At 37.8% G+C, this 11,390-nt stretch overlaps 1 protein-coding gene and 1 long non-coding RNA gene across 2 annotated transcripts; both read right to left on the bottom strand.

Moving 5' to 3' along the window:
• Positions 1 to 607: 607 nt before the first annotated feature.
• LOC128023654 (uncharacterized) lies at positions 608 to 2,719 on the bottom strand. The gene is made up of 2 exons (XR_008186030.1): positions 2,507 to 2,719; positions 608 to 1,261 (listed from the first exon to the last, which is right to left on the bottom strand). It is a non-coding gene; the product is annotated as an uncharacterized LOC128023654 (long non-coding RNA).
• Positions 2,720 to 7,543: 4,824 nt separating this feature from the next.
• Positions 7,544 to 9,096, bottom strand: LOC128031482 (growth arrest and DNA damage-inducible protein GADD45 beta). Its single transcript, XM_052619780.1, has 4 exons — positions 8,865 to 9,096; positions 8,658 to 8,759; positions 8,338 to 8,563; positions 7,544 to 8,046 (listed from the first exon to the last, which is right to left on the bottom strand). The coding sequence occupies exons 1-4, from the start codon at positions 8,906 to 8,908 to the stop codon at positions 7,942 to 7,944; spliced, it is 477 nt and encodes a 158-aa protein (XP_052475740.1). The 5' UTR covers positions 8,909 to 9,096; the 3' UTR covers positions 7,544 to 7,941.
• Positions 9,097 to 11,390: the final 2,294 nt, after the last annotated feature.

Raw genomic sequence — 11,390 nt, 5'->3', positions numbered from 1 at the left:
ATACCTAACCAGCATATGCTGCCAGTTTGTACTTACATCAGAAAATCTCAAAAACACTAGCCTGATTGTTTCTCCATCATCCAATGAAAATAAGATGTGTTGGTTCGCATCTGTCTGCCTGTTTGTTTACCATTATTGGACTGTTTTTGTTTTATTTTGTTTTGTGTGTTTTTTTTTGTTTTTTTACTGACCCTTGCACTTCCAGTTAGTTTAGAGACGATTCAGAGCAACTCGACAGCAGGAAGCGAAACTTAAGCCACCCTCTTGTTTGTCTCCACTGAGCAAGCACTGTTAAAATGACCTGCTCACTCAGACTTTTGGAGAGACTCATTGAACAAGATGACCTCTGATGACCTAAAGTGATCAGGTGGCCTTTGACCTCAGTGCTTAAAGTAGACAAGAAAGAGAAAAAATAGGTTTGCTAACACCTAAATAAGCAGCTGTAAATGTGTTTCCTATTCCTTTTTATAATATAATATGTGTGAAAAATCTAAGCTTTAAAAAATGGTTGCAATGTTATTTGTATTATGGGATGTAATTTTAGCAAAATACATACATATATATATATATATATATATATATATATATATATATATATATATATATATATATATATATATATTAGGGGTGTAACGATACGCGTATTCGTATTGAACCGTTCGGTACGACGCTTTCGGTTCGGTACGCGGTACGCATTATGTATACCGAACGGTTCGTTGGAGTAATTAATTATATTTGAAAAAAAAAAAAAAAGAGAGAGATAGAAATATAATGATATGCGTTCAACAAGGTAGCCCAATAACCCAAACAACGTAACAGGCAACGCCCCTGACACTCCCGAAGAAGAAAAAAACACCATCTTATATGTTTATGTTAGGCTACTCAGCAGGCGCTCGCTCACTCAGTACGCGCTGAAGGCTCGTTGCAAAATAGCCAATGCGTTTAACAGACTAGAAATTAGAAGATCCTCCAATAACCAACAGGTCTGGTGTTTGGGTGCACTTTGGATTCCCTTTAAGCTATAATGGTGATGGCAAGAGAGCGCTCGGGCAGAAGCGCTCGGGCTCGCGCATGAGGCGTCAGTCTTTGCTAAGCAACAATGACGTGCTCTCTCCATGAGACGCGGAAATTTCAGCGAAGGATAAATGGATTTCCTGCTCTAAAAATCGCTTGCAGTAGCTCTGCTACTAAATTTATTTCAAAATTGCAATCCATATACAACTATGATCAGCTGTTCCTTCATCTTGGCTGAGCTCTCAACCTTGTTACGGGAAAGGATGAAGCTGATTGGTTGGTTCTTGTCACATGACCCGCGGTGCGCTTGCGGCATTCTGAAAAGTTGAGATGTTTTTACATTTTGCTGTATCTAAAACGTATCGAACCGAACCGAACCGAACCGTGACATCAGTGTATCGTATCGAACCGAACCGTGAATTTTGTGAACCGTTACACCCCTAATATATATATATATATATATATATATTAGGGGTGTAACGATACGCGTATTCGTATTGAACCGTTCGGTACGACGCTTTCGGTTCGGTACGCGGTACGCATTATGTATACCGAACGGTTCGTTGGAGTATTTAATTATATTTGAAAAAAAAAAAAAAAAAAGAGAGAGAGAGAGAAATATAATGATATGCGTTCAACAAGGTAGCCCAATAACCCAAACAACGTAACAGGCAACGCCCCTGACACTCCCGAAGAAGAAAAAAACACCATCTTATATGTTTATGTTAGGCTACTCAGCAGGCGCTCGCTCACTCAGTACGCGCTGAAGGCTCGTTGCAAAATAGCCAATGCGTTTAACAGACTAGAAATGAGAAGATCCTCCAATAACCAACAGGTCTGGTGTTTGGGTGCACTTTGGATTCCCTTTAAGCTATAATGGTGATGGCAAGAGAGTGGTGGATAAAAAAACAACGGTATGTCGCATCTGCAACATGACAGGGTACACCAGCGGGAATACAAAAAAAAAAAAAAAAACACCAGCGGGAATATCTGGGATATATGCGTCAGTACTATCTGGGAAAAGACGAAAAAAAAGGAGAAACATGCACGCAGCAAACTATCCCTGCAGCATTTAGACACTATAGCTTACAGGGAATCCAACCCAAACACCAGACCTGTTGGTTATTTTAGGATCTTATATTTCTGGTCTGTTAAATGCATTCGACATTTTGCAACGAGCCTTCAGCGCGTGCTGAGTGAGCGAGCGCCTTAGGGGCCGTTCACATATCGTGCCTAAAAACGCATGGAAAACGCTAAGCGCGTCTTTCTCCTCCTTTCCAAAGCGCTCGGGCAGAAGCGCTCATGAGGCGTCTGTCTTTGCTAAGCAACAATGACGTGCTCTCTCCATGAGACGCGGAAATTTCAGCGAAGGATAAATGGATTTGCAGCTCTAAAAATCGCTTGCAGTAGCTCTGCTACTAAATTTATTTCAAAATTGCAATCCATATACAACTATGATCAGCTGATCCTTCATCTTGGCTGAGCTCTCAACGTTGTTACGGGAAAGGATGAAGCTGATTGGTTGGTTCTTGTCACATGACCCGCGGTGCGCTTGCGGCATTCTGAAAAGTTGAGATGTTTTTACATTTTGCTGTATCTAAAACGTATCGAACCGAACCGAACCGAACCGTGACATCAGTGTATCGTATCGAACCGAACCGTGAATTTTGTGAACCGTTACACCCCTAATATATATATATATATATAGTGTTCTTTAACCATGTAACAATATTGATTTAATCCTGAGCAAGTGAAAGGTTAGCTGAAATGTAAAGTAATAGTCATGAATTTTGGAATAAAATGTTTTCAGACTCTGAAGCATAAGTTTAATGCAAGTATATGTTATGATCCATATCTAATTCTACTGAATTAAATAGAGCTACTGAAGATGCAATACAACACTAATTGATGCATTGCATTACAGAACTGATAAGTTCTGTAATCTAAAAGTCTGACAGTTATAAGGTTTGAAGCTAAAAATCTTTAATTTTGTCTATAATTATAGCTTTTGTGCATTGTAGACAATGTGTGCTTGCCTTTCTTTCTGCCGCTGTGGTGTGACCCCGAGGCATGCAGAAATGTTAGGTTTGGCACCAGCGGTCGTCTCTCTCCACCATTGCTGATTGCCCCAGACTGATTGATTTCTGCAGAGGAAACAGGAGCCTAATAATTACTTTCACATATGATCGGAATACGTGGCTTTAGAAATGTTTGCTTGATTGATTTGTTTCAGGCAACACCGAAGTTAGATCTGCCTATTAGTAAAGGTGACAATACAACTCAAACTGAAAATGGGTTGGTTTGATGAGGTCTTGCATCTGAAGAATGCAAACACCCTGTGACACTGATTAAAGTTGATAAACATTCTCTGTGTGTTTTTACATGGGTGAGGTGGACATTCTCAGTGTTAAGTTGTTCCACTTTTGCAACCCACTTCATCTGATCAGGGCTTTATGTGTGGCAATGTGTTTGTGCAGTGTGTGCTGTCAGATTACAGGCTCAGAGCTGACGGGCGCGTGCCTGACTTCCCACTGGCTCCGGTGCACTCAACTTCTGCTAATCAGTCAGTCACAGGAGGGAGTCCATTGTGTTCCCAGCTTCAGTTTAAAGGCACAGAGTAACTAATGAATGAATCTCTGTTACCAACGGTAACCCACAGTCACACAGATAGGGTGTTTCCTGAGTGAGAGACTTCAGAGGAAGTGGAGAAACCACTGAGTGCTCTTATCAAGGTATGATCTGCACTCACCAGCATCTCAGAAAATAAGCAGTCATAAAATACAGCATCATTCCAACTATACATACAAAACACAATAATTAACCTAGCAAATTATACGCAATACTTACTCTAGAATGGAAAAATTCTTTGAAGTAGCTCTAATTGACAAATTATGATTGTGTCGATAAACCTTTTGGCATCTCTATGATAAAAACCTTGTTTTTGGAGTCATTTGTATTGATTTTGATGTGGCTCACTTTAGTCGCAGAAAATCCTGTATGTGGTGTGTTGCTCTTCTTTTTTCAGTTCTTCTGTATTTGTAGACCATTAATCTCCAGTGTCGTCAAAGGAAACATTTTGTGGTGACAACAGGAAATGTGGGTTGTAAAGTTTTGTATGACATGCTCATGAGTTTATTTATCATAGGGCCAGCCCAGTGTTTGCAAACATGGTCCCATTGCATCAAGAAGAAGGTGGGTGGATGGATGCAGCATTAGGATTTAATGGTTAATGATATGTTAAGTCTACTGATGAAGTCTATTCTCTACTTCACCTGTATTGGCTAAAAGAAGTGTGTATGAACTTCTATGCATTCTTAAAAATAAAGGTTATTTATTGGCATCCACTAAGAAATAGTAACATCCATTGAATCTTTCCATTGAACAAAAGGTTCTTTATGGGGAAAGATTCTTAAAATGTTCTTCAAACTAAGATAGACACTTATTTAGGTTAAAAGTTCATGTAAATGCACTTCAAAATACAACATGAATTGAACAAATGTGCATTTCTGCTTTAGGCTGTTGTTAAACAGAACTTGACACTCAGTCAGAACTAACTGAATCTACTCACAGACATTAAATGACTTGTGAGTCTTAAAAGTCATGTGACTGCTTTGTTTGCCGTTGCACAAAAGTGGACAGCATAATGGACGCAGTGATGAGAGGGTCTTATTTTTCTCAGCCCCTGACCTTGTCTCAGCAGACCACATGAACTCATTAGTGTGTCAGAAAGAGAGGGTGACCCAGCTGCACATGACTCTTGTTCTGACTTCACACTAGCTCAACACCATGGCTATGACCCCAATTATGCATGGCACATTTGAATCTTTTATGTTTTATATTGACTCATGAGATTAAATACTAATATTTTTTTGTGATGAATAAAGTAAAATCCTTCTCAATGGTCCTATCCAAATAATTAGATAATTGGTGAGCAAGTGATTTAATGCAATATTTCTCCAAATCTGTTCCGATGAAGAAAGAAAACTCATCTACTACATCTTGAATGTAAATTACTTTTTGCAAATTTTCTTTTTTGGGTGAACTACTTCTAAAAACGAGGAAATTAATTACACCATGACCGTGATTTAATTAAAACATGGTAACAAATTAATTAAACATGGCCACAAATTAAGTTGTGGGAACAGATTCGTAATAATTAATAATATCTAAAGTATGTTTTCTTCTGCATGTCTCTGCACAACAGATAAACCATGTATATTTATAAAGCTCATAGAATATTTTCTGTTGGAATAAATTTGGAAAAGAATCTATGAACCTGTTGACCAGCCTGTGATTTTCTTCATTTCATGATCTCAAAACAGCTTGCCCTATGAATATACACATTACAAACATCATAATTATAATGTTCTGTATTCAGACATGTTCTATAATGTTTATGTCTGATGTCAAAACCCCACTTTTTGCTTTTCAGTGATTATTTGAGTCAGTGACATGCTCAAGTATAGCTCAGTCTAAGAATAGAACATCCAGTCAGACTATTCATAGCAGTGGCTGCTACCTTAGTATAGCAAGTATCATTGTTAAAGGGCTGTGCTATTGCTGCCATGGAAATAAGAGCCTTCTGTTCCTGTTTTTCTTCTGTTTTCTTCCTCCGGCTTGACGTCAGTGCAGCTGTGAAGTGCGCAGCTCAACCCAGCAGCCGCCCAAGGTACGACCATGCTTTAGTCATGTCTGTCTGCAGAAGAGCTCGTCAACGTTGGCTTTGTGCACTTACAAGAGCCTTGGGGCAGAAAACACTGTTTTCTCTCTGGCATTTACAATGAAGATACAGTTGCTAACTGATCCACCCCACCGAAACAATGGCCCCTGTTGATGACTTCATAAAGTGGGTGATTATTGCTCACTAACTTTCTTCTCATCGCTGTTCTTGAATTGTGCTATTGTTTTCCTGTTCAGTAACTGAATTTTTTTTTGGCACAAGGAAACTGTAAACACGGGCACATGAGAGAATACAGCTCCCTGTGAAAATATGGACATGCCTTTCAAACCCTTCCATACAGCATGATGCATTCTCAAGAAAAGGCTGGAACTCAGTCTGTGCAGATGTGGAAGTCTCTGAGTCATCTGTTTGCCATTATTCACTTCATATTACTAAAGTTGTAGTGGAATCATCTCTAGACGTCTTAGTTGGAATTTAAGGGAATATAGTGTGAGTCAGTACAGTCTTGTGGGAAGTCAGAGCACACCCATAGTTTTGAAGATGTGGGGTCTAGCACGTGCAATAAAGGCAGACTCTTTCATCCAGTATGCAAGTGGTCAGAACAATGAAGATGATGATCAGGAGGAACAGACCATAGTATAGTTTTCTCTCAAGTTTTCCTTGTATGGAGTAGTTACTGTAATACTTGTGTTCAACATTAATCCAGTGACCAAAGAACTACAAGTATTTTAAATCTTAGGTGTGAATCCTGTCAGCTCAGAATTGTGATGGATGTTGATCTAGAGTTATGTTAAAGTCATATGCTTACATGACTGTTCAGACAGGTTGCACTGAAAAACATCTGACTTTTATCTGATTTAGCACCAAAGTGGCACAAATGAGAATAAAAAAGAAAAAACTGATTCCATATGGTTTGTGTTTTTCACAATGTTATATTGTAGTTATATTTGGGGCACTTTAGCCTAAGCCACTTTGTTTTTTGACTGAAGGGTAGTATTGGAATCAATTGAACTGCTAAGCAGTTTATGATCTTGCTATTTGTCTGGTGGTAGCTGCTCTGTCATCCTTTCATATGCAGGAAAATATTAAAAAAGCAAGTGCAGAATGTCTATTTTCAGAATTGTGTCCTTATGTACATTTTACACTTCTTTTGCAAACAAATCTCTGTGTTTGAGAAACAGATAAGGAGCCTCTTAAATTTGTTTAAGCTGCATGATTTACGATGTGTGTGTGTGTGGTTCCAGTATCAGCTATCTTCTTGGGAATATTTCTTTACCCTTAATCAGAACTGTCTGTTTTCCCACAGCCCAATAATTTAAGTCCCTTCCTTCCTTATTGTAAGGCTTAAAATAGAATATGATATGATAATACTTAACTATAAGGAATCATCAGCTATCTTCTTGGGAATAATATTTATTTACTCTTAATCGGAACTGTCTGTTGTCCCACAGCCCAACAATTTAAGTCATCTTCTTCCTTATTGTAAGGCTTAAAATAGCATGTGATGTGATAATACCTGGCTATAAGGAAGCAAGCATATATTAAATAATTACTTTTTGTTATGAGCTCTGAATGGATCTCATGTCAATGCATGTGACAGGTTTCATAATGTCCAACAAGTTGCACTTTCTGTTTTTAAATCTGGGATAAAAAAAAAACACAACAGGAACTGTTCATTTTAAATAATTAAGCATAACTTTTATTTCATAAGAAAAAAGTAATCATTTGTAAATTTATAAATAACCAAATATATTATTCTTTTTTTTCTGAATGACATCAGCGTTAAGGCATAAATAAAAATGAAGACAAATTCAGTCCTTAAATAGCAGTCTCTTTTTAAGGCAGAGGTTCTTTCCCCTCTGTAGACCCATCACAATATTGTCAGGTCTGAGTCATGTGTAATTCATTCTCCCACCACGTGGAGTAAAAGCAATGTGCTTCCATATGCCACCATCCAGATCCCCTAGCATCCTTTCTGCATCACTTAAGAGGTACAACACAGTCCACCGACCACCCTGGTGCTCCTCTGGTCCCTCCGAAGGGCAACGACACCAATCATGCACTATGAGGAACGTGGACTAATGTCTCTAGTATCCTCTGACACTTAGAATTCCATAAACATGGAGGTGGAAGCTCCATAATGGACTATTAGACAGTCCCCTTGAATTGATGAGTATGTCCTCATGACGTTTGAAGGACAGCATCAATATTCCGGTTCTCTGCAGCACATTTCAGTGCACAACGCCTCAGCGCTCTTGCAGGGCAATGGAGGGCACCCACTGGTTCTTGCAACGGCTTTCCTTGCAGTAACTCCCCACTTCGTTCAGCTTGAGATGCTCGGCTTGTGGGTTCTATGAGGAGAAACGAAATCTGATTAGTATTGCATATCTTTGACAATAGCTTGCTTGTTACTTTCCCAGTTTGTGTGAATTGTGGTGGGGGTGGGAGAGTGGGTGTCGTACAAGTAGCCTACAACAGTTCTTCCTTTATGAATAGTATTAATGCATTTCCAAACAATGCTTGTTTTTGTTTAAATAGTTCAAAGATAGGTAACGAAGACAAAAGCTATATTAACAAACAGCGCCCCCTCTCCCAAATATTACACTGTACGGTGTATTTGTAATATGCGTAATAATACTTACAGTTACAAGTATGCAGTGGAGGTCTCTTGGTTCATTGGCGTTGCTGTCGGTGGAGAGCGGTTCCCCGAGAACCTGTGCTAAACGCCTCATGCCGGAGACGCGCACGATGTTGATGTCGATGTCGCAGCAGAATGCCTGGATGAGCGTGAAGTGGATCTGAAGCGCAACATCATTCTCGTCCTCCTCATCGGTCGCCAAAACGCAGAGGACCACGCTGTCTGGATCCCTGTAGAGGTTGATAAACGCGGTTAATTTAATATGCACTTCGGTTTATATAATCTGGACTAATGCATATCACTGATTTCGATTTGAATACTTACACATTCATGAGCTGTGCAGACTCGTAGACTCCTACTGTCAGGCAGTTCTGTCGTTGTGCAGCTACAAGCAGCTCCTCCAGAGCTTCACGCACAGTTTCCATTCTTTAAAAATAAAAATAATAAGTTTTAACTTTTGAAACCCCTTAAAAATGAAAAAGTTGTTCTTTTTGAGACTGGTTCGTTTGAAATGATAAAAAAGTCACTTACTTTTTGTCAGTGCTGTTGCATCCAACAAGTTCTTCCAGAGTCATGTTTGTCGTTAAATTATAGCCTATTATAATCCAAAACTCGAAATTCCCTCCAAATTATATAATTCCAGTGAATTTCGATCTTTTACGGCAGTAGTAATCCACAGAGATTTCGAGTGTTTTCGCTCTCGCACTGATCAGATGCTTCTCTCTGCGTGACTGTCTCGGCTCGTGTTTGACTCGAGGCTGTGGGAGCCGGAGCTTTTAAAGCAGGAGTAGTGTAGTAGGCGTGGTTGAAACTGCGGCCGAAACCTCATGCTAACTGGCCCCGAGGTTTCTATGGAATCTCCAATTGTGCGATGTATTGTGCCAACTGCTGTTGCCTTTGTGTAAGGAGCGATCAAGAGGCTATTCTCCATGATGAAATCCTGCAGACTAAATTGTTAAAAATGAAAGCTCATGAATATAGATTGATAGTTGCTTGTAGATGAACAGGCTTTTTTTTTCTTTTCTCAACTGCACCCAAGTAGCCTACCCCATGATTTTTTTTTAAATATTGTTAACATTTCAAAAGATAACAAATATATATAAAGATATATATATATATATATATATATATATAAAGATATATATATATATATATATATATATATATATATATATATATATATATATATATGTTGCCCAAATTTGAATAGGCTACAGAAATGCCATCTGTCAGATTTCTCACCCACACTGCTGTAAGGTGTAGGCTACATATGATAATATAATAAATTTTTTTTTCTTGAATACGTCAAATTTTCCAACTGACCCCACAACAGCTAGGGGATGGTTGCAACAGTCCACACGGGCAGTTGCAACATTTAATAAAATGTAATTTAAATACTTCTTAAATAACATTTTGCAGTTTTTATTTTATTTTATTTGTGCACAGACAGAGTCGTCAAAAAGATAAATTGGATGGATAAAAACAAAGAATTGTGGAAAAACACTCATGTTTTTGTTAATTATTACTATAGATTTTAACTGCAAAATATACATTTTATCAAAATCAAGACACTGAAATTATATAATATCCTACTATATTAACTTCTGTGAAGATTTTCTGATCTAGGGACAGTTGCATAAACATAGTCACATAGTGTCTTATGAGTTTGACCAACCAGCAGTTAACCAGGTAATCAGTCTGTCTTTTAAAAATTCAAATTAGACAAATATACAGTTTTAACTGACTTTATAATTGTTTGTTTGTACATGTGCATGTGATGCATATGTGTGACAAAGAGAGGGTTAGAGTGAATTGAAATTAGTCCACCTTAGACTCAAATTGATTTTAAACATATTTATTTAATTAAAGAAGGACAGATCTATAGCTATTGAAATTGATTCTTTAATACATAAAATTAACATTTTGGGCCAAGCTTTTACGTCAATGTTGTGGTAAAGGACCGCATGTTGGGACATGTTGCAACTGTCTCTACACTGGCAGCCATGATCAAACTTGTTATATTAACTTGACGCAATATCTTTGGAACATGATATGCTTATGAGAAGCTAAGAAAACACTGATTCAAATAATATGATAAGATGCTTCAAGCAAACGGCAGTATGTCAATATATATATATATATATATATATATATATATATATATATATATTGATGGATTGGTCACATGGCTGGTTTCTTTCAGGAAGGATGTGGAGTTAGTTGAACATGTGCAGTGTGAATATCATCACTGTAGCTCATTCCTGATTCAAGAAATAAGCCATGTTGCAACTGCCCCAACTTTCATGATAGCCTATGACATGACGATAATATAGATGTATTTTCACGACTTTTTTAACATTAAAATAATTATTTAATTATTATTTTATTTTTTTACAATTTTTTTGTTTGCAAAAGACGTTATGTTTGAACATGAAATCATAAGTAAAATGAACTTATTTTACTTAACATAATATGAACTTATATACGTAAGACTTATACATGCTAACAAATACATTAAGATAAAAAATAATAATAATAATAATTTAATGAAACCATTACTTAACCGTCTGCATATATTGCGTAATTCATTGCGTGACTATTCTGAAAAGCATTTATCAAACCGTCCAGAGCCGTTATACTGTTTTCTTTGTACAGCGCTCCATCTGGTGGCGAGAACTGCACCTCCTCGTGGAGGCCCGAGCACGAGGACAGGAACATGTGAGGGCATGCCATTACGATGATCACGAAGGCACACATTCGGTGATTACATCAAAACTAATAACTACATTTAGCGAACTTCGGTGGTTTCGATGAGAATGGCCAGATATCATGAGCTGAAACTGTTCAGCTCATTATATGAGCTGTTATGTTAGGTTGAGATAATGTGTTACAAAAAAATAAATAAAGATGAGCTGTGAATTGAAATACCGAGTGGAAGATTACTTGATCGTTAGAGGAACGCCAGTTTACATCAATAATGGCTGTGGTGATTACATCAGTTGAATAAGATTATAGTTCCATTATAGGACCAGAGATCAACTGTTGACAACGTGTTTA

The sequence above is a fragment of the Carassius gibelio genome, chromosome A2, assembly GCF_023724105.1.
Source record: "Carassius gibelio isolate Cgi1373 ecotype wild population from Czech Republic chromosome A2, carGib1.2-hapl.c, whole genome shotgun sequence".
Taxonomy (NCBI): domain Eukaryota; kingdom Metazoa; phylum Chordata; class Actinopteri; order Cypriniformes; family Cyprinidae; genus Carassius; species Carassius gibelio.
The sequence above is the reverse complement of the archived record's forward strand: the minus strand, read 5'-3'. Positions and strand labels throughout refer to the sequence as shown.

Excerpts from the sequence above, each read along its gene's own strand:
- LOC128031482 (XM_052619780.1), bottom strand. The coding sequence starts at position 8,908 with ATGACTCTGGAAGAACTTGTTGGATGCAACAGCACTGACAAAAA. Across the intron at positions 8,564-8,657 it reads TCTGCACAGCTCATGAATGT|GGATCCAGACAGCGTGGTCC; the intron begins GTAAGTATTCAA and ends CAACCTCTACAG. Across the intron at positions 8,047-8,337 it reads TCCACTGCATACTTGTAACT|AACCCACAAGCCGAGCATCT; the intron begins GTAAGTATTATT and ends TTCTCCTCATAG.